Raw genomic sequence first — 26,604 nt, forward strand, 5'->3', positions numbered from 1 at the left:
TTTACAAATCACATGGAAAAAGGGTTTTCTACGCCCTACTTTATTTTGTGTCATTATTCATTAAAAACATCATAAGTTACGTTACGGTCTACAGGTCACTAGGACTAAATTACTGAGATTCATGGTCCCCTTGGTGGTGGTTCTTCGAAGCCGTCGTTGTGGGCCTTGCAGTCTTGGATCATATCGACCGGAACGTGGCTAGCCAGCAGAGTTTTGAGCTGCTTCACCGGGCAGTACTGGGTGCAACCGGGAATGGTCAGGGCCTTCGGTAGTTCGCCAACATTCTTCTGGACCACGCGTACAGCAAACTCTCCGGTTCTGCGGTGCTGATGCAGCTCCAGCAGACCCATGATGGCGTAGTTGGGGAATTGTTCCTTCCACACATTGAAAGCCGACAGGATGTTGACGACGGTTGAGTCGTGTCCGGCGTAGAGATATATTTTTTTGTTTTTCGGGTTATTTTCATCAGCTATGACGGCATCCCATTCCGCGAGGGTCTTCTTGAGGAATGGACCTCCTTTAAGCTTTTTCATTTCGTCATTGTAAACATTGAGAATGTAGCTCAGCTTCGTAAGGGGCAGCAACTTCTCCGGATAGTAGTCTTTCGTCCACTGCGGAAGCGTTAGGCCAAATTCAGATTCTGCACGCAGCGTACTGTACAGAGATTGAACGTCGTCGGGTGTTGCAATGGTCAACCCGGTGATATCAGTGAGGTTTTTGAATAGATCTTTATTGTCGTTAATTATTTTCTTAACTTCCTGACTCTGGAGTACGGCGGTGGCCACTTCGTGATACCGAGGGCAGGATGTCCTGACTAGAAGTAGCTGTAGAAAAAATTAAAAAGGTTAAAGTTAATTTACCCACGTAACGAAGGCACGCATTTCTTTACCGTATCTTGATCCAGCGGTTCGCTGAAATAGGGGATAGGTTGCCAGTTGAGATCGTAGTTCCACTCCTGGACGGTTCCTTGAGGTGGGTAAAGTGAAGCCAGCACCAGCTCGATCGACATCTGTGTCCTCGAGACGCCGGTACTTTGCGCGAAGATTCTGTCCGACGAGTACAGTTTACCGATCAATTTCGGATAGCGGTGTCTCAACCAGGATCCAATGTCGTACAGAGTTCTCTTGCCAAACTGTTGGGATTGTTAAGAATGGTATTATTCCGATAGCATAATCGTTAAAATTATTGGAGGGCTTACATTGGTCAACTGTCCCCAGCCGTAGGGCGCGAAAGTCTCGTTCACGTGAGGGTCTTTTGGATAGGTATCTGCGGGTGTGCGCTGTCCATGGCGGAAAAACTGAAAAAGACGAACAAAAGTACTTAATTTAAAGCTGGAATTAAAATCTTAACTAATCAGTATGACATCACGCAAAGCTGATATACAGAGAAACGGACAATAAAACATGTCATTTTTATTAGGTCATTAATGATTTGTAAATTGCGCGTTGATTGCCTTCCAGGACATTAGTAAAAACTGTATACAAACTTCAAAGAAGATGACCCAAAAAACGATTACCTACCCAGCTTAATTGCTACAGTAGTGTTATCATGCAAAAATAAACGTTGTTTTGAATAAACAAGCTAATTGTTTCTATCTACGCCGACACGGTTTATGGCTCTTTTTTGCAGCCTCTAGCTGGCTACAGAGTCAGTCATTTGGCTCCCGAATGATGTCTGCGCGTATTATCGCCGAAAACATTTAGCACATAGCACCGGGGAATTCAATTATATGAAACGATTTTTGTTTGAATTTTTTCTAAAAAGGAAAAATAACTAAGTCAATGCACGATCTCACGGTCTTCAACTGAGTGTACGGGTTTAAATGCTTCGAGGATTTAGGTCAATAGAAATCTGTAAATGTTTTAAAATTTTTAGCTATGTTAATTTACATAGCCTGATTTTTATTTAAATCAATTGATAGTAACAGTTTTATTGAAAGTTCAGGTATTGTAACTTTATAAAACTTTTTCACATGTTTTTTTTTGAAAATTGATCTACAGATCAGGAGGTTTTTTTATTATGTGAAATGACGCCTTTGAAAATAGGTACCTATTTCAGATTGTCCGAATTTAACCTGTATCCGGGCAGGAACCCGGATGTTGTGGATGTTGTAGAAAACTACACGGAACTCAAAATACTCCAATTAAAATATGAAGAATGGTGATTTTTGGTTCAAAAATGGATTTATACTGTTATTTTCATCAAAATCAACATTAATATAATTAAGCTTTAACATACGGCGCTGCTAATGCGCTTCGATGAAAATTTGCTGGATTTTGCACAATTTGAATTTCAAATTTGAATGCAAATGCCCGGATTTGGTCAGGTTTGAAAAATTCTCAATTCTCCGGATTGCAATGTTTCGAAGCAATGTTGATCAAATGGTTGTCGAAGCATCATCGTTTGGGGACATCTTTTATTTTCGACGGTTTTACTGTTAACTAGAATTTAGAATTTTGTGGTTTTTCAAAATAGTTTTTAATATTGGTTGAATAAATTTTCAAAGTTTTAAACTTTAACATCAGCATTTGAATTTCAGATATACTAAGTACATGTTTCGAAATCGGACATCTCCGTAGAATAAAGAAATGGGGATGGAAAAAGTAACTCAAAGGTTTTTTTTTAAATTAACTTTGCGGTAAAATTTAAGTCGAATTTATTCGTTTTCTTTACAAATTAAAATTTTATTCCATATTGAAAAAATGATTGAAAATTTTAAAGAAATCTGAATGTTTCAAAATCGCTCATCTTCGTAAAATGAAGAGATGGGAATGGAAAAAAGAACTCTAAGGTTTTTTCAATGAACTTCGCGGTAAAATTTATGTTTAATATATTCGTTTTATTTACAAACGCTTTATTTCAGCGCTCCCAAGAATGAGTTTACAACGAATAGTGAAAATAATTTTTTGTAAGTTCTGATTTTGATCATAAACTTTCAAATATCAAAGCATACATTCAACCTATCACGTTATGGACGCTCGAATACTTTGGCCTTAAATTTTCAATTTCTAGATGTTGACAATGTTTTTTTTATTTCTCTCAAATGTGATCTACTATGTATGTATGTCACGAATCCATTATCTAAAGTTTAACAAATTAAAAATCATAATTTCTTCAGTTTTGAGGCGATCCCCCTTTCCAAGATGAATTGTCGTTCCGTAAAATGGTTTTTTTCAGTTCTATTTACATTTTTTCTATTGAGTCAGACAACACTTCAATAAATTACTAATCGTGATGAATCCTTTGCGCTCCTTTATTGGAGTTTTCAAATAAGGGAAACCTAACTATAGCACTTATCACATTGAGGACAAATAAAAAAATATCTCGAAAGAAGAGATATTCTACAAAACTGTAATTACATTTAATGAAGGTAACTCTATTTTTTTTTAATTCGTCTAAAGTTGTTCTCAGATATGTCACGTATTTCATTCTTAAAATTCCTAGGCGGGCGTGAAATTGTTAATACCACAGCTTTTAACTAGCAACTCTGAAATCAATTTCTTTTAAATAAATAGTAATAAAGATTATAAGATTGATTAAAAAAACGTTAAATTAATTAAAAATGGTTTATAGTGTTCTATCCTCAGTCCAAATTGTACTTCAGCTGAAAAAGTCAATATGAAGATGAGCCATTACATTCCACACGCAATTTTATCTGGTCAGTCAACATATTCTTGTTGACGAGGTAGTTACTTTTTAATTCCAAATGTAGCCTCATTTAATCCAAATATTCCGTACCGGTTCCATGTGCTTAGAACAGAAATGTTCAATTGTCAAGAGATCATTGATTAGCAGGCTTTGATTTGCTTTCCAGTACACGTGAACTCTGTCTGGAATGTCGTTTCTGAAGAGACTCCTACTTACGTTTATGTAGTCTCTTTAGTCGTTTCTAATGCCCGGCCATGGAGATAAACAACCCCGCCAAAGGGGAAAAAATCGGTTGAAAAATGGGTGCCATGACTTTTGGATCATGAGGATAAAAACGCAAATTGTATGGGAGGGTTCTTTTTCTCAACAGGCAGGGACCTAAAACTTTTACCTCGACCTATGTCATGTCCAATTACATAACTATGTATACCAAATTTCAGTCTGATCGGTTTAGCGGTGTAGATTTGTAAAAGGTGCATATAAATAAACATCAAATAAATAAACATAGCATCATACATATACAGGGTGGCAACGTGAAAGTGATACACTTTGTTTATTTCATAAAATAAAATAAATTCAATCTAGAATTTATTTCTGTTCGGAAACGTTTTCTATATTATCTGTATCTCGGGAAATCTGACAATCCTTTTCCCGGGAATTCTCGGGATACCGAGAAAAATTTAAAATGAAGATTTTAACACTCTACTCCATACGAAACCTTATCCGAACTTAAAATTCACATAATTGTATTAATCAAAACAAAGCCACATTAAGTTTGCGTGAAAATCCATTGATCCGCCAAGTATAGAGGGTGTGTCTATTTATTGTACATTCAAATTTAATTTTTAGAAACGTAAGGAATCATTTTTCTTTGTTTAAAGTAAGTCGGAAATCAGAAGTCCAGACTCCCCGAATAAAATTTAGTGCTGGTACAGCTTTATTCTTTACGAGTTTAAATAACCTACCAAAAAAGTTTAAAAACTTGAATATGTGAAATGCATATAGCGGAGCGAATCCCTATTTCACATTCCACTGTTTCCTACGTGAAATTCAAATAAGTTTTACCTATTTTTTTGTTTGAGTGTACTAAGGAATTTTACGTAGTTTTTCAAACGATACAACTAATCAGAACAAGGCGTGTTTTTTGGTATCGAGGTGTTGGACAATGTCGAATCTATGTGAATTTTGTTTGGAAAGCTCCGGAAACGATCGATACTACTCCAAGGGTAGTTCTACTACATCTCCGAAGATTAAATACAAGTTCAAACATAAGTTTAAACAGAAAGTGATGCTGTACATCGCGATTTCCGAGACAGGTATTTATAAGTCTATAAGCCATGGTTACTCCGTCTGGTTTGGCTATCAGTCAAGATGTACCAGAATGAATGCTTGAAGAAAATTTTGCTGCCGTTTCTACACTAACATCATGCAGATGGACAATACGTGTTTTGCCAAAAATCATAATCCTTCCTGAATACCCATTCGATCCCATTTGTGCCCAAGAACCACAACCCGACAAATCGGCCTCAGTGTTGCCCAATCGAATATTTTTTCGGAACTTTGGGTTTATTGAAGTACAAACAAGCCAAGAACTGCAAACGATAGATCGGAGACCCAATAATCTTCTATTCGACCAAACTTCTTATGGTAAATTGTTCAAGGAGTCCTAGAGTATCCAGCAGTGAGCTAAAATTTTAATAAACGGGAAGATGATTGAATCCATGGAGGTGAGGAATTTAACAAGCGCACATAGAGGCTATCCGAAAATTTCGATTGGGGAAGTGATAAAAAATATTTAAAAAAAATCAGGCTGGGTCATCTAGCTCAGTGGTTTTCGAACTTTTTTCCCTTACCGCCCCCTTTTGCTAAGTTTTCGAGCTCAACGCCTCCCTGAGCGAATTTTTGAAAAATCTTTAGATAGAATGCTAATTGCAAAACCATAAGCTTTTGAAATTTCATTGTAGTATAATAACGTTCAATGAAGCACATTCAAAAATTGTTATTATTGACTGGAGAAGAACGAAAAGCTAAAGCATAACCATCAATTGTAGCTAGACAAAACTCAATATTTATTCAAAACCAAATTGCTTCAAACCCCAAGACTGAAATTTAAACAAAATATAAATTTTCCAGGAGAAATACTACAAATTAAAAAAAAAATGCAATAAAAAATAGCCTATTCAAGTTTTTGTGAACAGAGTTCTTTACTTATTGAATTTGCTTTGCACTAAATAATGACTGTTATTTCGAAATAGCATAAAATGGAAAATAAATACATAAATAGTATTATTTCTTGATAAAATAAAAGGGAAACTTTTATTTATGACAATTGTAGACTAAAAATTTTAAATAGGTTTCAACAAGTTAGTTCCCACAATTAAGTGAATATCGAATAATGTTTGATGTTTGATCATGAAAAATTGCCTAATTTTAGTTTTTATCGATTGAATCAAAGAACAACAAATCAGATCTAAAAACTAAAGTTCCTTTGGCTTGTTAGCATTCTTCCTTTTTATTCCAAAAATCTTTACCTAAATCTGTGACACCTTTGAACACAGATTCTAAAGTTTTTTTTTGTCATTTTTTTATGACAATACATTTTAAATATTTTCAGGCATTGCCATCCAAAATTTTTGCTTTCAAGAACAACCCAAAATAAACTTACAAAACTTTACAGATCTCAACAACTCTGTGAGTTTACAGACATTTGTCCTTAACCTGGCTATAATTTGGTTTTTGGAGTTCTTCAAAGTCGTTCCGAAATTTGTGGAAATGTGAATTAAAAAATGATCCCAACGCCCCCCTGAGACTCTCCAACGCCCCCCAAATTTCAAAGTTGAGCTCACCGCCCCCCTAAAAGCTCTCAACGCCCCCAAGGGGGCGGTAGGGACCACTTTGAAAACCATTGAATTCTAGCTGAATAATAAACAGACCTGACTTGATTTCTACAAGGTATAAAAGCTGTCCACCGGTAAATTAAACTAACTAGCGGGGAAATACTTTGAAAAATTTCGCAATGGACAGCCAAATGAACTCTTCAGCGGGCGCCAGCTGGTTTCCAGCCAGAATATTCTCGTTGACAAGTGTCGGATGTTTCAGAGATAAACAAGAGAAAAAATCGGAAAAAAATGGTTTTTAGCACTGGAGGTGGCTGACGATCTGTGGAAGCTGCAAATCAGCCAGTGTTACATAACGAATGACACAATGGATAAATATACAATTAAGAAGACTGCCTCCAAATGCGACCTTTTACCGCAAAGGTCCCAGAAAGCTGATACTTTGTTTCGGTTGGATCTGAAATCGTGCCATTGCGCAAAAACTTTGATAGAGTGATCAAAAATTGTTTTGATGCCCAAGGAGCACACTCTGCTAAATTTGCCATAACTTCGATTGAATTCAGAGTTTTAAGTCATTTTGAAGGTCAAACTTCAGGAAACAGAAAAGGTTATCAAAAAAAGCCTTGATTTGTAAAAAGGTAGATTCGGCGCCGAAAAATTGAATTGGCTGAATTTTTTTTTTATTGAAAGCTATCTCAAAAATCAATTTACAGATGTCACAAAAATTTGCACATGTAAACATTACATTACTAGACAGCTTCAGAAAAATCATTAATATCCATTCATTCGCAAAACAGATTGTTGCATGAAATAAATATGAATGTTTATTTGCTCGAGAAATTTCAAACGATATGCAAAAGTTTGCATCTTAACTTTCAACAATATTAATAAAGATCCAGGAATGACCATTAATTGTTCGATCGACCTTTTTTTTTCAATTTATTTTGGAAAAGCGGTAGCTAAATCGACAAGTTCTAAATTAGTAAATTGTGAGAAATCATTCAAAATTGATGGAAATTAGTCTTATTTTTGATTTTCTTTTCATGTAGTGCTAATTGATCATCGGTAGTTCTCATTTATAAGAATCTTTGTTTTGTGTCTTACTATGTTTTGTAATGTCATTTAAAAGACTGATTCCAGTAGTGATCAACATTACTCAACACAAATCGAGTTTCAAACACAATTCCTCCATATTGTGTTGGACGTATGACGAAGTGAAACAATAGATGGGGACGCATTGTTTTATCACATTCACTGAACACCATTTCCTAAAAAAAACTTACCACATGGACCTGCTTCAGTTTGTATTCCCTCGAAAATCGGTGATCGCTGTCCAGGGAAAGATCGTCGATCTCCTCCTCCACCGAGCTGAGCGCTTCCTGTTGTTCAGCCGGGGCACCGTAAACCCCGAAAACCGTTACGGCCACGAGCAGCGAAATTACTACACTTCCAGTCACCATCATCACCACACGTCTACTAAGCGAATACATGGCTCGGATCCTGTGGGTTGCTTTTATACATACGCACCCCGAAACGAAAATGGAAGCCCGTTTTTTTGTTCCCTAACGGTTCCTAACTAGCTGGCTGGCTCCACTACAAACTCGTCAACATCAAAACAACAAATTCGATACATCCACAGGAAGACAGACGGCAGGTGTAGTAAAATATAATTTTATTTCGTTTTGGCGCTTCTTCTAAATTGCAACTTTGTTCCCGATTAATTCAGTTGTGTAAATTAAAAACTGCTAATAACATCTCCTCGTGTGTGTGGCTGTGTGGCTGTTTTGGATCAGGCGCGTGTGCGGCTCAACAACCTTCAAGGGTCGCTAGGCGAAGTGCCCGTCGTTGATCCTATAGGCGGCTTTAGCTTTGTGCCTGGGATGTTTCGGCATGATCATCGACGACAGGCGACAAGACACAAAGATCACGAGAGTCACGTCCGGAACGTCCAGCACTCGAGATATGCTGTAAAAGAACGAAACACACAACAAAAGATGAGATTTTTTAGAAGCTTTCATTAATGAGTTTTGAAACTATTAGGTAGGAGCTCTATAGCTGCAGGTTGAGGGATATATTTAGGTTAATCCTGAAAACGTGCATATCGTTCTATTAGATTCGAGGCTTCACACCTATACGGTATCAGTATCACTCAAATGAAACATACAGTACTGGACAAGACGTTTGCTACTAATGGACTTCATATAGATTTCTTTTATCAATTTCTGCAAAAAGTTGTTTGAATCTTATTACTTTAGATTTAATATGTCGAAATGGTGTATGTTATCAACTTTGAGCATCAGGTTAAAAAAACTGGGTCTCTGTTAACAATTTTGTTTTTAAAATTGTGTTAACAAAATTCTGAAAAGACCGAAAAAATGCCTACGCCAAGCTAATGTGAAGAGTGCGAAACTTGCATGTAAATTTTATTTAAGATTTTGTCTGTAATTTCTGGTTTAGGAAATATGATATTTTAAAAATTTAACTCAATAGTTTATGAGAAACTTTATCGAATCGTGCCAAAACCAAACGATTTTTTCATCAACTTTTTCTCACTTATTACTATAAATAAGCTATTGTTATTATTATTTAAGTCATTTCTCAACAGTTTTTGATAATTTTTAGTCATTTTTTGTAATTTTTCATCATGTTTTGGACACATTTGGAACTTTTTTTGTTATTTTTAGATGGTTTGTTATTTTTATCATATTTCTTATTTTTGTAATTAAAAACCTTTTTTTCAAATATGTTCGATCATTTGTAGTCTTTGTTTGTATTTATTTTTCGGTTTTACAGGGTGGCCACAGAACCGGAAAACCGGGAATTGAAAATCGAACCGGAAAAACCGGGAATTCAGACCCAAAACCGGGAAAATTGACAATAGGAAACCGAATTTCAGTTTTGGTGTCAAGATCAACCCAAAATTCAAAATTATAATTTAAATTTCCAAGACAGAATTGAACAGTAAAAAAATGTGTAAGAAGAATATCATAAGTTTTTAAATTTATTAACTACTCTGATCTCTCTTTAATTACCCCTTTAAATCGAAAAAAAAATCACAAATTTTACCGAAGGCCAGAGTTTAAAACTGCCTCGAAGAACAAGATGAGAAATTCAAAAAGTGTCCTAAATTTTTTGCAACTATCAATAAGGTAAAAACAAACGATTCAAAGTTAAATTTTTGTTTCAAATTTGGAAATTTTAAAAAGATGCTAGTATTCTAATTTTTGAGTGATAGGGGAGATAAGAACATAATGGGCACCTTAAGGAAAACGCTTATTTAGGGGAGATGGGGGCATAATGGCCACCTTAAGCAAAACGCTTATTTAACCATAGAGATCAGCTGTGATATGTGAATTACATCATTGTTTCGTGTTCAGACACTCAAATAGTCCATTACCTAATTGGATGAAACTTGAAAAAGTAGATAAAAACGTTTAAAAGTGCATTTTAGAAATTTTTGCCGAAAGCTGAAAACCAGTCACTGTAGAGCCATAATGAGAAACCCCCCGAGGCAGTATGAGCACCATTAATGAAGGCATAATGAGCATTTTCTGCCGGGGAATCTAGCAGCGAATTCGACCCGATGAAGTCAACTGACTAATACAGCTACAGCTTAACTTGCATCGTCTGACGATTTGGCCTATTGGTTAGATGTCTGAGAGGTAATCAGTAGGCTCGAGTTCGATTCCTGGTCGAGGTGATTTTTTTTCATTTATCATTCATGATCATGATTGCACTAAACGGTGAGGCGTAGATTCATCAAACAAAGCAATAACAAAATAATCTAGGTCTGTTTTTAGAATTCAAAGAATGAACACATGCTCATACATTATGTTTCTGGTGTTTTGTTTGACGGATGATGCTTTGATGCTATTAGCCGTATAATGTAACAATAAAAAAAAATCAATCATGAATGGTATGTGCAAAAAAAATCCCCTCGAACAGGAATCGAACTCGATTCTACTGATTACTTCCTCGACACCTTACCAATAGGCCAAATCGACAGACGAAACAAGTCAAGCTGTAGCTCTATTATTCAGTTGATTTCATCGAGATTATACTGCAGAAAATGCTCATTATGCCTTCATTGATAGTGCTCTGTTCGCCTCTAGTGAACAAATTAAAGTAAAAACGCGTTTTAAAATTGATTAAAGTGAAAAATCAAAAATTTTATGATGTTGAAAATTGAGAAACAATGTGTAAATCATGTTGCAGTGCGTACATTTCAGATCAAGATGATTTCAAGGTCATCAAAGCTTATTTGGTTATGCTAAAAAATTATAATATTTTCGTCCCTTGAGAACCTAGCTGGTTATTATTTAATATTTCTGTAAATATGAAAAGGATATTTGTTTTTTGGTGAAAAATTAATACTATAGGTAGTACGAAACAAGTCCTTGTGAAAATTTGTTTAAGAAAATACGTACTTATGTAGAAAAAAGGAGTGCTCATTATGCCTTGGGTGCTCGTTATGCCCTCATCTCCCCTAACCAAAGAAAATAGCTAAAATATAGATGTTACATTATTGTTTCGTGTTCAGACTCTTGGAAACCTATTCCCTAACGGGCTGAAACGTGAAAAACTAGATAAAAACGTTAAAAAAAATGCATTTTAAAAATTTTTGCAAAAAGCTAAAAACCGACCACTGTAGGGGCATAATGAGAAACCCCCCCTGAGGCAGTATGAGCACTATTAATCAGGGCAAGATGTGCGTACACACGCATGGGAATCCATGTATATCACTACATCGGAAAGGCCACTTATGAACGAGGATGAGGCTCCAATCATATCACCGCTTTTCAACCTGCTCAAACCAAGTTTTCAACAACCCGACCACCCTTCGACGAATACTATTGGATAGTATGAACATGTATTAGTGTTTTTCCTTCATCTAGTCAGTCGGACATCGTCCTGTAGATGGGCAACATCGAGCCCGAAACAGGTCGACAAAAAAGGTAAATTTAATTACTTTTTCCGTTAGTAAAAACGTTAAGTGTCGTGTCCTGTAATACGTCGTGTGTTATTTGTGTAGCATAAGTTTTTACGTTTAGCACAACCAGTAAAATGAGTCAAGATGTGCGTATTCTGCCGGGGAATCTAGCAGCGAATTCAACTCGATTAAGTCAGGTGAGTCGTAGATTCATCAAACAAAGCAATAATCTATCTCTGTTTGTAGAATACGAACAATTCACACACGCTCTTACATTATGTTTCTGGTGCTTTGTTTGGCGGAAAATACGTACTTTCGTAGAAAACAGTAGTGCTTATTATGCCCTGGGTGCTCGTTATGCCCTCATCTCCCCTAATGTTTGATTCGAGAGTGAAACACAAGACAATCATCTTTACGCACGGTACGGTGTTTTTTGTAGCTTAATAAGGCTGGAACAAATATCAATTTCTTCTTTTGTCACCCCCCCCTTCAAAATTTACAATATCCCGAAGGGGGGAAATAAATAAAGTTTGAAGTATTTCAAGTAAATTTCAAATAAAAATTCAAATATCCGAAAGATTACAAGACCAAGAATCAAATTTTGGAAGATGGAAGTTAATTCACATTTTGTATTTTTGATTTTATTGCATTTTTCGATAAAAAAATACTTGATTTATAGGTTTTATGCAATAATATAGTTGGCAATTTGGTTGCATACAAGCTTTCGTGCAATTTATTCCAATTTATTTGTTTTTCGCATTATTTTTTTTGTCCCCCCCCTCGCGGTGTTCCAACTCCGAGTGACAAAAGAAGGATTTAAAATTTGTTCCGGCCTAATAATAAATTTGACATTGCTCAGTTAAAAAGGCAATCATCTCCTATCAAATGCACTGTTTGAGAAAAAAAACCATCACAGGGTCCAAATAATTTTTTTTAAGTTGTGCTTTCAAAATTAACATTTTTCGATAACTGGTCATAATTTATCCAGAAATTTTCGAATTATACTTTTTAAAGCTGGGGTATGTTGAGATTCCTTTGAAAATTTGCGAAAATCGTGACAAAAATTGAAATAAAATAGTCATGTTATATTTTAGTAACACTGTTCAGAGTTTTTACGAGCTTTTTTTATGAGGGTGTATTTATGTCGGTGGAAGCCACTCTGTAAATTCTTTGAAAATGTTAAAATGATTCAACATTGCATGGTACTTCACTTAAAATATACCTACATATTTGTGTTTCGAGTAAACTATTTAAACAAAATAACAAAATAGTGCGATAAAATTGATAATTTTTACTATGTTTTTTCGATGGTACCTACAAGGCAACAAAATTTACGTTTTTCCGTTTGAAGAGGGTTTAAGAGCTGATTTTGACTGTTTTGAGGGCGACATATCCTAAAGGCCCCAGTTTTTGAAATTCAAGGGTTGATTTTTTGATTTTTTTATCAACATTTTAGAACTTTTCTAAGATACTTAAATCAAAGGTTTCGAATCAATGATCCACTTTTTCAAAGACCGTGAGTAGTTTAAACTTCTGAGAAAACTGAGGCGTCCTTAAAGTTTATTCATCACAGTATGGTAAAATATGAGAATTAAAAGATATTTTGATTTTTTTAATCAAAATAAATCGAATATTTTTTTAAAAGCATAAGTCAAAAAATTCGCGTCTCCAACAAAGATGTTAATGAAATTTGAATCTTTGATAACAAATGCTCATAAATGTTCTACAATGATGTCAAAAAAGTTATATTTTTTCTATTGTATTTTTAACACTTCAAGATTTTATTTGTTTCTTTGAAACTATAAATGCTAGGTAATATATTAATCCTCTATCAAATGAAAGATAATAAATAGATTTCAAATCAGTTTTTGTTTTTTTTAAAGAGGATTGTCGGTCTATTAGTTTTAATGGTTGATTATGCTCAAAATTTAGTAAAACCCAATATCACTACATTTGATAGAATATGACAAATGATTCGAATTCATGACGGCAAAATCAATTTTTTAAACAATGCATGGCTTTATTTATTGTAATCTGCATTTTATAACTATAGTAAAAAAAAGTACACTGTTAAGTCTGTTTGATTTTCAAAATCTTACTCGTACACTTTTCCAATTGGTTTTTGCATCAATCCTTTGAGATAGCCTTAGCTTATTTATAACGGAATGGAAACGTTTTTGAACAACGTTTCCGTTTTTGAAGATCATTCCAAGATAGTCCAGGCCCGGGACATAATCGAACATAAACTATTTCGTACGAAGAGAACTCCGAAGGGACTAAAAAGAACAAATCGACTTCGTGGCTGTACGATCTTTCTTTTATTTATACGAAAAATTTGCCTTTCAAAACTAATAAAACATTTAAAACCCTCAGTTAATAAATATGAATTTCATTTGTTTTCGACACTGGCAATTCACCCACCAAGCAATCCAAATACCCGAAATTTTTCTAATCATATACAAATGCTTTGAACCGACGCTGTCAACTTGCTTTGACGACCGTGGTTAAAAAAACATCCATCACTCGAACAGAAATCTATGACGATAGCCAAGCTTTTCCAGTCCCTTGAAGCTTGACTAGTAGCAGGTGCTATTGGCTTCCACGAAATTCTGGCGACAAAACACTAGCGCCGAATAAGGGTTGACGGGTTGAGATCCAACCTCGAGTTTAAACTTTTTTTCATGCACACACAAGCATCAGTGCAAATTGCACAGTTGTAAAAAAAATTAGCATACACAGTGTGTGAGTGAAGTAACGCTTGATTTTTAAAGTATGAGTGTGATGATGTGCTTTCACTCAAAGCTTGAATGCAAAGCTGCAATGCTTGAGTGGAAACCTGCAAAGCTTGGATTCCATCTCGCAGGGCGGCAGCACCATAAACATTGGGTAGGTGACGCCAACGATTTGTTCGAAAAAACTACAGCCCGTCTATCTTGATACTTGGAGATCTTTGCTAGTAGTCTAATAATATCTGAAACGTGATGGTGAAGAAAAATCAGCAACAAGGGCAACTATGATGTTTAAAAAATTTATGCTCTGTCCGAAATAATTAAACTTGTAGTTTTTTGAATAAAAAAAATCTTGGTTTCCATTTTTTTCGAATTTTTCTTTCCTTTGGAGGGTTTGTTTTTCGTCTCCATGCTCGAGGCGTCGCGAGCAAACGTCGAGCAAATTTGGGCGCGCCTTTCTCAACCAAGCATATTTTCAATGCACGTGGTGGCGATATAAAGCCTAGGTACATGTGATTTTTTTTCTTGATTCCTAGCTCATTTGTACAACACATGGTAATGAAGGACGCCTAGATGTTACCCAGATTGATATTTTGACGATCGAATCAAAATAATTTCAACGATTTAAAAACCATTTTTAATTTTTGTTAATTATAAAGCAGCAACTGTTGTCTAAACAACATGAATTCAATACTGATGCATACGAAATATTACTATATTACTCTTTGCGGACGTTTGAAAAAAAAAGAAAGTGTAAAGATTTACATACAAATGTATAATCCAATACGCCTAGAAGGTTAGTTTTGATTCATATCGATAACAGAAAAAAAAGAATAAGATGTTTAGATCGAAAACATTTTGTTGAACATGTACAAATGCACTTAACTTAAGATGTATCTAGCGGCTTAAATTTTTAGAACATCAACAAAATCCGATGAAAATGAACAGACTCATGAACTGAACAAGAGTCTGTCCTTCAAAAAAGATTTTAAGCCACTTTTTCATAGCAAAAAGTGAAAATATGCATTCTCCGCAAGAATTTTTAGGCAAGATGGTACACTAAGTAGAGCAGGTGCAAACGTTCAACATTTACAAAAAAAATAAAATACAAATAAACACCTGACTAAATAAACTCAACTTTTTTTTTGAAAATCATTCACTGAAAAAAACACTGCACAGTGGTCCAGATCAAACATTTAGCGAGACAAAATTAATAACACAAAATCGGTGCGTTTTAGACAAATCATTTGTTCTACAAAGTTACTTTATATAATAAGCGCTTTCTTTTTAAAAGGTGAGTTATTAGGACGTGTCAATACCGTGGAAATTGTATCACGAATTTCTTTCGGTGAATAGATAGAGTATAGAAATGTTCTAGAACTTTACCATGTCTGATACAAAAGTAATTAACGATTTGACCGACTCGTGTTCTCAAAAATGTTACATTACACCCAAAATAATCTTCACGTTACTGCTACGTGAAAAACTACATAATTTTTATCCAATTGATTTTCACGTAATTTGTACGAAAAAAAATAAGTAAACTTACGTGAACTTTTAGTGCGTTCTACGTGTTATGAGGATGAAAGCTACGTAAAATGTTTTTAGTATCGAAATGATATTTGGATCCTGTCTACTATTATTTTCGTTTCTACTTTTGAAAATAAAATGAAAACAAATTGGATTTCATCACAAATAAAATTTATTTCAAGGTCATTCATCACACTGGCACTACACTCAATTCACGATTTAATAAAAACACAATTCCGGAACTTCTTTCCAGTGAGTTGGTTTGTGGAATCCTTTAAGAAATGGAAAGTATTTAATAATCAAAAATAAAATCATCAAAATGATAAATAATTTACCTTGTTAGAATCATACGTCCACCCGGGCCGATGTGGTGCTTAGGCTTCTTCTCAATACCCTTCCTAGTTTTCTCCACGGGTTTCTAGAAGCTTTCTCCGAAGCTGGAAATATCACAAAGAACAGCTTAAATTGAATTAAATTTCAACAGGAAGACAATTCACACTTACCATCTTGCTCCCGAGGCTCGGATTTGTATTTGGGACCCGCAGGATGCCCTGTGTGGTGTACTGTTTGTCGTCCGACGCTGAATGCTCTTGAGCTGCCGCATCCAACCAAAATCAAGTTAGCTAACTGACACTTTTCCAATAGGAATTACTACCACAGGCTTGAAAAAATTCCAAAAAAAGGATTCAAACCCATCCGTCTAGAATTTACGTGGAATTCATGTGACGTTTATATGGAAGAACAGTAGTTACTACAAAGCACACGCACAGTAAGCGAAAACTACCAAGTTCGGTAATTTTTTTACCGAAATCCTAACATATGTAAATCGTTAAACTGTTTGGTATTTTTTCGGTAAAAAATAAACGAACATCGGTAAATGAAGAATCTATTTACCGATGTTCGTTTATTTTTTACCGAAAAAATTACCGAACAGTTTAACGATTTACACATGTTAGGATTTCGGTAAAAAAATTACCGAACTCGGTAATTTTCGTTTACTTTACGTAGAATCGATGATATGCCACAAAAGCTTAGTTTACGTGAAAAATCCCGTATAAATAATTTCTAAATTATTTTGGGTGTAGTAAATCATCTGGGAAAAGGCTAAACGAACCGCAACCAATCGACGAGGAAAATCCTAATAAATATTGTTATGATTTTTCCCCGTTACATGCGTACATACGACCCATGGAGGTGTCAAAGAAATTCAACTACCTGCGCACAGTATTTTAAAAAATATTTGAATTTAACATCTTCAGCATTATTGTTATATGAATAAGCTTTTTTTTTATATAAAAAAGAATTTTAAGCTAAAATATTTAAAAAAGGGAATAATTGGTAGTAACAAATGAAGCATAAATAATCTCATTCGATCAACGGAATGTCAATTCAATGAACATTAAAGCACGAATTTTTTATACGTGCTTTTTTGTTTGAAAAAACTTTAAAATATAAGATGTTCAAAATTAAAAAACTCGAGTTAAACAAAAAACGCAGCTCAAAAATTGATAATTTTTAACAAGATAATGCTCCTAGCTTCAAAAGACAATAAGATAGCCATACACAGTCTTCGAGAAAAAGATGCGTTTTGTTTTGTTGAGAAAGTGTTTAGAACACATCAAACTTGTAGAGCATCTTTTAAAAAAGTTATAAGCAAAAAACCGTTTTATTAGACACGCCCTACTCTTTTAATCTTGAAAAAATCATAGAGCGATACCGTTTCATTGCACGACTTTGGTATGCTCAGCAAAGTTTCTTCAAATGATACAATCTACAGCTTTCTAGAACATTTCTATACTCTACCCGAAGTGCCTTTCGAACATGGAAACGAAATTTGACGGCGGGTAATTAAAATATCTATAGAGAAACGGAACTCAATTTCAGAAAAATGGTAAGAGAGAAGAAAACAAAATCCTGGCAAGCGTTTTGTGATTCTTTTAGTAGTGATACATCGCTGCAGACTATGTGGCGATTAGCTAGACGCTTCAAAACACGAGCATCTAATTCTGGAAAGGTGATACCTCAGCAAGTCGTTGGTGAACTTTTAGACAAGTTAGCTCCTCAAACAGCAAAAAAACCTAAATTGAATTTTGCAGAATGTCATTGCGAAAATCATTCGACCAACTCACCATTTACAGTTAAAGATTTGAAAACTGTATTCAAAACCGGAAGAGATTCGGCCCCTGGAATCGACAAAATACCATATTCTGTAATTAATCGATTACCATTCTCTGCTCTTCGACGATTGGCGAATATATTTAATGAGATATTCGTAAACGGAAGAATCCCACAGGCCTGGAAAATATTCAAAATAATCGTAATACCGAAGCCAGAACAGGACATTACCTCCGTGTCTGGAGTTCGTCCTATTGCACTCGCATCGTGCTTTCGCAAAATTTTCGAGCTGATAATAAAAGAGAAAATAGAATGGTTGATGGAAAGTAATGATAAATTCCCTGATGAAATATGTGGTTTTCGGAAAGGCAGAGGAACAATGGATGCTCTTTTTCCTTTAATCGAAGAAGGATCAAGCGCTCTTAGTTGTCATGAACATGTCTTGCTTTGTAGCATCGATATAAAAAGTGCTTATGATAATGTTGAAGTGGAATTTCTAATCCGAGAACTTAGAGCTATGGAGATCCCGGAATGTATTGTTCGCTGCATATACGTACTCTTTGAAGAAAGGATCCTAACTGCAGATGTAGGAAACTCCAAAACGATCACAAGGACTACGTGGAAAGGATTACCACAAGGGTCACCGTTGAGTCCAATCTGTTTCAATATAATGATAACCAGAATTCTGCAAAACATCCCGCAAGGCGTCATTAACATCAACTATGCAGACGATACAACTTTAGCCAAAAGAGGAAAAGATTTGAACGCATGCTGTGGTGCATTGCAGACAGCAGTGAATACATTGGTTCGTGGCATAACAGACCTAGGTTTTGAAATTTCCCCAAGCAAGAGCAAATGTCTACTGATCTCCAAGCTACAACCGGAAAATCCTCCAGATATTGTGATACATAACCAACCTGTAGAACACGTGAAAACGCTGAAGCTGTTAGGCATGCACTTAACACGGAATTTAACATGGACGTACCACATCTCTAAAGTAAAGAAAAAAGTTGCACCGTTCATCAATTTTCTACGTAGCGTGGCGGGGCAGTCATGGGGCGCGCATCCATCATCGCTTCTTAAAGTGTACAAAGCGGGCGCTCGATCAATCATCGAATATGGTTCCATCTTCTTGTCGAAACTTAGTCAACGGGATAGTCTCACGTTGGACAGAATCCAATGGGCATGTATCCGCGTATGTTTAGGGTCAACAAAAACTACGCATACCGGATCACTAGAAGTCCTAGCTGGGTTGTGTCCTTTGAGATTTAGGAGAGAAATGGCGGTCATGCGGTTCATCAACAAACGATCTCATCTAAAAGGCTGGAATGAACGTTATGTCCAACCTGGTTTGGAATCTGGATTGACAACAGAATTTCAGAAAGCCATCCGTGATTTAAACGATTTCTTTCCATTGCAGAACACTCTACGAACACATCCATGTTACCTATTCTCACTAGAAGTGCGGAAATATGAGGTTGATATCGACTTGTCGGTGGTTGCCCTCATATCACAACCAAGCCAGACTAATACAAAAGATGCTGTGATGAATTTTCTGGAAGAAAAATATCCTGGATCCTCATTACTAGCAACCGATGGTTCGAAAGACTTGATAAACGTAGGATATGCTGTCGTCAACAACTTCAACGTTCCTTTTTCAACACATAAGTTATGTCAAGTAGCTTCGGTTTACACTGCAGAGCTGTTGGCCATTCGCAAAGCAGTTCAAATTGTTTCAGATCGGCCAAACGGAAAATTTGTCATTATTACCGACAGCATGAGCTGCCTGATAAGCTTACAAAGTTTCAAAGCGAAATCTTCGTATCCGGTTGCCTGGTACGAAATTAAAGAAATGGTAAAATCTGTCCAACTTAGAGGATCAACAATCACTTTCATGTGGGTACCTTCTCATCGGGGTATTCCTCTAAATGAATTAGCTGACCAAGAAGCAAAGGCCGCATCGAGGCAAAGTACACCTGATAACTACATCCTAACTACTCATGAAATAGCGTTTCCAAGCCGTCTTAGGAGTACGCAAAGATGGCAAGCAGTCTGGAATAGTGGAGATAAAGGTCGCTTCTGCCACAATATATTATCCTATGTTTCGATACAACCATGGTTTGCTCAGTACGATTTCACTCGAAGACAAATTATAATATTATCGAAATTAATAAGCAACCATTCACGGTTACCAGCTCATCTGTACAGAAACCGAATTATCTCAAATGACACCTGTGAATGCGGCGCAGCTAACGCAGATCCAGATCATTTCTTGTTCACATGTTCAAACTATGCTGCAAAAAGATGGACGATATGGAAAACCCTGATGGAGAGAAGAATTGCACCGGATTTACAAATAATGCTTAAAACCCTCAACGCAGATGTACTCAAAATAATTGCAAATTTTTTCATCGATTCAAAGATTGATTTATAAGTCTGTTTAACTCTCGCCACTTGGCCCACTATGTGTTATAAGTTAAGCCAAAATTGTTTTAAATAAAAAAAAAAAAAATGATTTGTCTAAAACGCACCGATTTTGTGTTATTAATTTTGTCTCGCTAAATGTTTGATCTGGACCACTGTGCACTGTACTGTTTTTTTACCCACAATTCAAGTACGTAATTAACATGAAAAGTGTGTTTTCGTTTTTTCGTATTTTGGCTACATAGAAGAGTCTTTTCTGTGATTGATATTCCAGTGGCAGCAGATTTTGTTTTTGATAATTTTTTTATACGACCTCAAAGTGTTGAAAATAATGTTAATTCATGTTAACATCTATGGACCTTTTAAGAATTTCCTCTCCAAAATGATTCAGCATTATGTCAGAAAGGCGTAGGCACAATTTTCCCGTTTGCTTGGATAACGTGGCGCTATAAGGCCTACCCCTTTTCTGATGATAAAATCCGTCTGCACTTGCCCCGGGTGTACCTGAATTGAAATTACGATTGAAATTGAATAATAGAAACAAAAGAAACTTTTATAACTGTTACCCTTTTTGGCGCAAAATCATCATTTTAAGGTTTTGTGTTAACATGAAAATTTTTAGACTCGAAGCATGAACTGCGTGAATATTGCATGAAAAGTAGTCATGCAATACCTCGCTAGGCACGGATGAGTTTTGAATCAAAACGAAGCTTTTAAGATCCCAGAGAAATATGGATATTGAAGCAAACTGTGAAAATATATTTTCAAATGTGATGGGAAGTATTAGAAAAACATATTTAAGATCTAAAAAAAGCAACATAATCCGTTAATATCATAAATATCTCGAAAAAGATGCAACGGTTCATCGGCAGGACATGAACCCACAACCCGCATTCTTTAATATTTCATATTTATCTAATACTTCCCTCCCATCACCTTTAAAAATGTGATCATTTTCAGGTATGAAGATGTACCGTGCCAAATTCAAAACATTAGATTTGATTGTGCAATTGTTTTTTATTTTTTTTCTCTTGCATCGTAAATGTCTCGAAAATGCATTTATTTTAAAACTTGAAAAAATAGGTTGGGTAGTACTTTTTACAAGCAACCAAATGCTCTCAAAATTTTGAATATCCGATAACTAGAAAATTAGCTATCAGCAAAACAAAGTGTCCCATTTCAAAATGAACTAAGCTTTAACTTTTCTTAGTACTCATAGTCCTGACTCCTGTAAGACTTTATTGACTTCAACCGATTTCCACAGTTTAATCAAAAATAATATATATTCTTGTAATGGATAATTTTTGGTTTAATCCATTTCTCACTCAGTGTCTGACCTTACAGATATGGAAAACCCTCTTCTTGCCTACTGTGCCGATCTTGACTTCGATAAGATCGTTATAGAACTGCTATCGGTAGGTTGTGTTGATCCCGGAAAAAACCTGAACCCACCTTACGTAAATCAGGAACTAAGGTAAGTCAATTTATACTAAAAAAAACTTAACAACAGATAGCTGCTTATGACATTCCATTCATAAGGCCAAAGAAAAGCTTACCCATTGAGGGGTGCTCATAATCATCGTCTCATCATAAGCTCATCATTCAAATGTGTTTTCAACTCACTATAAGGTATTTGTCTATGCTCGCTTGTTTCAAGTTCCTATGTTGTTTTTAAAAAAGAGAGTCCATAGGGATTTTTAACTCTACAACATACCTTCGACTGTAATCTCTTTATGCCCTTAAGACTAAATACTGGGGTACCCCAAACAACATTTTGGCTGATTCAAAACGACAACTCGCCGAATGAAAGCTGAGTTAAAGGCGCATGATTGCTGTTTCAGCTTAACGGCTGAACAAAAGCAAACTGCAGCCCTGTTTCAGCGTTTAAAGAAGTTTAAGAGCAGCCAATGGGAGAAGTTGGAGAGTTGTTTTTGTAACACTGTTTCAGCCTTTGTTCAAGCATTCCTGCTACCATTTACATGTCAGATTGGACTTTGGTAAAATTGCTATGCAAACGCATGACGGGGATATTTTGAAGTGAGGTTTTGTTCTGATTTCCAATTGCATTTTCCGGAATTTCTTGATTAGCTTTACGTGGAGAAATAGCTTTTTTGGAGGATTGCATTTTTGATTGCCAACATCTAAAAAAAAAGTCGTCAGATTCAACTGTGAAAACCCTTGGTTTGAAGTGGGACACAGAGTCAGATAATTTTTGTTTTAGTATTCCCCATTGGAGGTCATCAAATTCGCAAATCACGAAAAGAAGCGTGCAATGTGATACAGCCTGTTTGTTCGATCCTCTTGGGCTCGTGGGTCCTGTTGTTGAAAACACGCTTCCAAAATGCCGGCTCCTTAACACAATTGAAGCGTCTCAATCCCACAAAATGTCCGGTGACGAAATAGGCAACGCTATACCACTACTCAATTGTCCAAGGTGTCCCACAATTTTCACTGGACTATCCGGCTCGAAGGACCAAAAATGTTTATAAATGCACTTGCACTTTTTTTCACCCTCGTACTGGCGGACTGTAAGACCAGTTTGCTTCACTCTGAGGGGTTTAAAATATACTGCACTACACTGCAGTTCACTTTTCCCACCGTGGGGGAACAACTTTTTTTACCTGGTTGTGGTGTTTCGGACGAATTAAAGATAACGCGACGTTTACTCTTCGGTGGTTGGAAAGTTATGATTTATAGCCGTTTGTTATTTCTTCCAGTTCGGCTCTCTGGATCTCTCGATAACATACTGACAGTGTAATAATAAGATGTGAGAATTTGAGCGTATCAGGAACGTTAGCACGTCTCACATGGGTCGTCGAAGTACCATGGAATGAAGTATGATTTCGAAACAGAGAGGCATTTTGGTCGCTTAAGAACGACCAATTTTCATTCCTCCGCTGACTTCATGGTTGGTTCTGCGAACTGCGGCATGAGACCAATAAGCCAGAGGTTAAAAATTCGATGCCGATTTCAAATCGTAAAAAAACAACCCAGGGGGGGGGAGGGGAATGGGGTCTAACATTGAACAGACATTGGTCATTTTTTTTTTGTTTCTTTTTTTAGGTTGACCCGTCAATTGACGTTTTATGACAGAATTGCTGAATACCTTCTCCAGATCAACATGTTTAAGGGCTGAAGACACGCTTCTTAGTGAATTTTGATAGCCTTCTTTCAGCCAGATTGCTGATTAAAATTTAAACCACGATATTTTTTCAGCATTTTTTCAGCAACAAATGTTTGTTGGGACAGCTTTTCTACAATCGCTCAGAAATATCAGAAACTTAGTATGCAAAGTAAACACATACGATAACAAGTTACATTACAGAATAAGATATGAAAATTCACTTTGCTGATTACATCCTGATAACCTAATCGATTATGAATAGGCAACTTTCGTCAACTGACTACTGAATACTATTAGCGTATCAAAATCCTTACCTTGAAGTGAAGAAGGTACACACATGCACGCACGTAGAGCTTAAGCTGCTGTAAGTAAACTAATTTGCCCGTAACGAAGCAACAATGGGATTCAAATTCAGATCACTTAACCGGGGTTCACTGCTGCTGCTAGCTCTAGCTACTAAGCGCACGCGGCATCGAGGACGCTGTATCGTAAACTGACAGGCGGCAGACACTCAGAAGGTCTTCTTATCGCGATCCACGCTCTCTATCCTAAACTACAAAAAAGTTGTAAGCTAGGGAATTCACCATCACAGTCCCTCCCCACGTAGTTAATCGGGCGACTTCCCGGTAATTAAAACAGCTTTAAGTTAGTTCATATCAAATTCCCCTGCTATCGCAGATATTGACTGATGTAACGCAAACACTCTTCAACCTTGGCATTGAAAAGGGTTGTTCTATTTACCCTCGAGCGGTCTGGTTGAACATTAGCGGCCTATTAAACAGATCACGAATCGATTAAGCAGCTGGATTTTCTACCTTTTAGGGCGCACACACAAGAGTGTAATTTCACATCAAAATCCCATCACTTTGGCTGGTAGTTACCGAAAGCACCACTTTAGGTTTCCCCACTTCCTAGATAAGGGGTTCGATCCTCTCTAGCTAGACCGACGACGTCAGCCGGACTGGTCTTCGACATTAACTGATTCCGAAAATAATTTATCACTGGCACGGTTTTGCGATTAGGTTTCGCACTTTCCACTGATAGTGCACCCCGAAAGAATGCATTCCGTTGGATCTATTTTTGAAAATGTAGATACGTGTCGAACGATCGGCGGATCGAGCAGACATGATGGCTAGTTCCATCTCGATTTGTTACAAATGGGGTAACGTGACTTTAAAGACCGGCTGGCGTAAACGCGAAATATCTTCTCGTCGTGTATCATCCCGAGGCGTTGCTCGCGGTTCACTTTTTTGCCTCAAGCTGCAAAGTGAAAGCGACCTTGTCTGTCGCCTTGTTCAGCCAAGCAGCGGACTTACTAGTTCCAGTTCCGTTTAATTTTTCCGTATTTTCGCAGCAAGATCACGGTCGTATTACAAAGCGTCACGAATCAGAAAACCGCACACGTGAAATGATTTTGCACACAAACAACGAATTGTAGGTGGGTACGATTCCAGGAGGACGTTTGCTCCACTCGCGCCGCGGTCTGATTCTCCCACGCTTGTCGTTGACTCGCGAAGCGCTGAATAAGCACACGTAACGTATGTACCTACCAATTTTTTGCGGCCTACTTGGTCTCGGTTTGTTTGTCTCGATTTGTTTGTTGTTAACCGGGTGGCGACGGGAATCAAAAGCCCTCTGTAATACCTGAAACTTAACGCTATACACGAGGTACCGTGCGCGATGAAGCACATGCTACTACTGACTGAGCGCGCTGAAATAGTGCATAGGTACTGCGCTCTGCAACTCAAGCTTTTTAGTGACTCAACTGCAGCAGTTCCAACTTGAGTATGGCTGGCTGAATTTTTCGTATTTTGATCTATGTATAGTTAAGCGACGTGACGCTCTTAATCGTGCCATTCTGACTTTGGGGGTTCCGATTGGGCTTCTCGTAATAGGTGCACCCCGGTGTAGAAAAAACTTCTCTCTTTCGTAACCCTGTGGAGTGTGGAGCGATGTTCGGTTGAAAATTGTGCCTTGAAAACAAGTTTTTCTCTCTCTATTGATGCGTTTATAATAAAATTTGTTATTTACAAATAACATCAATCTACTGCATATTTTATTTATTGACTGCCGCTTAAAATGTTCTAGAATTACAACAGAATTGTTATGTTCGTTGTTTAGATGAAGATCTAAACAGAATAGACTTTCTACTGCTACTGTTCTCAGGAATTTTTTGTTATTGTTATTTTGTAGATCGGAATCAGTTATCCCTATGCTATGCCTATAAGATGTTTACACTATTTAAGCAGAAATTGGGAAGATCAAAACTTTTTTTTATATGTAAAATGATTAAAAATGTATTTTTTTTTTATTTACAAAAGGTTTTATTAAGGCATTTTACTTATAATGTTTTTATGTGCCGGGAGTATTTTTCCTAACTTTGGGTTAGTAAGAGGGGGCCGTAATCGTCGCGGCTACTCAACTGTTAATTAAACTTATTATAGGAAAGGAAAGGGGATTAACTGGGGTCACTTCCAAGAACAGTTTCCGTTAGGGTCCGGTGGTGGCTTCCTGCAGCTGTGGTTTTGATAGCTACCTCAGGGTTTTCGACTTCCTGGCCAGCATTCTTTGAAAAAATGTAATGTAAATATGTAGAAAATCGCCGTTTTGGGACTACGTGGTTTTTTTTTATCACCGGTAAACCAATTTAATATGTACAAGACTTCTTGAACTTCTTTACAAGATTCGTGCATCGAATTTTCACTAAAGTAATAAAAATGACAAAATAATTTTAAATGGATGAAAACGGCCAAAATGATCAAAATGAAAAGAATGATAAAAAAGATCGAAATGATCAGAATGATGAAAATGGTCAGAATTATCGAAATGATAAAAAAATCCAAATGAGCAAACACGATGACCGATAACGTAAATGACAGAAATCTTAAAAACAAAATGAATAAATTTGATTAAAATAAACATGATGATCAAAATTATGTGAATAACAAAAATGACAAAATTATAAGAATCACAAAAATGTTCAAAACTGATAAAAATGACAAAAAAAAAAAGAAAATGACAAAAAGATTCTAATTATTAAATTACAAAAATGACAAAAATAAATAAATCAAATAAATGATCAAAATGATTAAAATGGGAAAGCAACAAAAATGACAAAAAAAAAGATTGATGCAGATAAAATGACAAAAATAACAAAAAAGCTAAAAATTACAAAAATTATAAAAAGTAGGTACACAAAAATTGCAAAAATGAGAAAAACATCCGAGTCATTTTTGTCTTTTTTGTAATAAAAAAGATGCCACAAAT

At 36.1% G+C, this 26,604-nt stretch overlaps 1 protein-coding gene across 1 annotated transcript; it reads right to left on the reverse strand.

Moving 5' to 3' along the window:
• LOC129756711 (venom acid phosphatase Acph-1) lies at nt 1–25,011 on the reverse strand. Its single transcript, XM_055753699.1, has 6 exons — nt 24,888–25,011; nt 23,652–23,890; nt 7,769–8,450; nt 1,199–1,297; nt 890–1,132; nt 1–824 (listed from the first exon to the last, which is right to left on the reverse strand). The coding sequence occupies exons 3-6, from the start codon at nt 7,973–7,975 to the stop codon at nt 120–122; spliced, it is 1,254 nt and encodes a 417-aa protein (XP_055609674.1). The 5' UTR covers nt 7,976–8,450; nt 23,652–23,890; nt 24,888–25,011; the 3' UTR covers nt 1–119.
• Between the last annotated feature and the right edge of the window lie 1,593 nt (nt 25,012–26,604).

Source organism: Uranotaenia lowii, chromosome 3, assembly GCF_029784155.1.
Source record: "Uranotaenia lowii strain MFRU-FL chromosome 3, ASM2978415v1, whole genome shotgun sequence".
NCBI lineage: Eukaryota > Metazoa > Arthropoda > Insecta > Diptera > Culicidae > Uranotaenia > Uranotaenia lowii.

Excerpts from the sequence above, each read along its gene's own strand:
- LOC129756711 (XM_055753699.1), bottom strand. The coding sequence starts at position 7,975 with ATGTATTCGCTTAGTAGACGTGTGGTGATGATGGTGACTGGAAGTGTA. Across the intron at positions 1,298-7,768 it reads AACTGAAGCAGGTCCATGTG|TTTTTCCGCCATGGACAGCG; the intron begins GTAAGTTTTTTT and ends CGTCTTTTTCAG. Across the intron at positions 1,133-1,198 it reads GCTGGGGACAGTTGACCAAT|TTTGGCAAGAGAACTCTGTA; the intron begins GTAAGCCCTCCA and ends CAATCCCAACAG.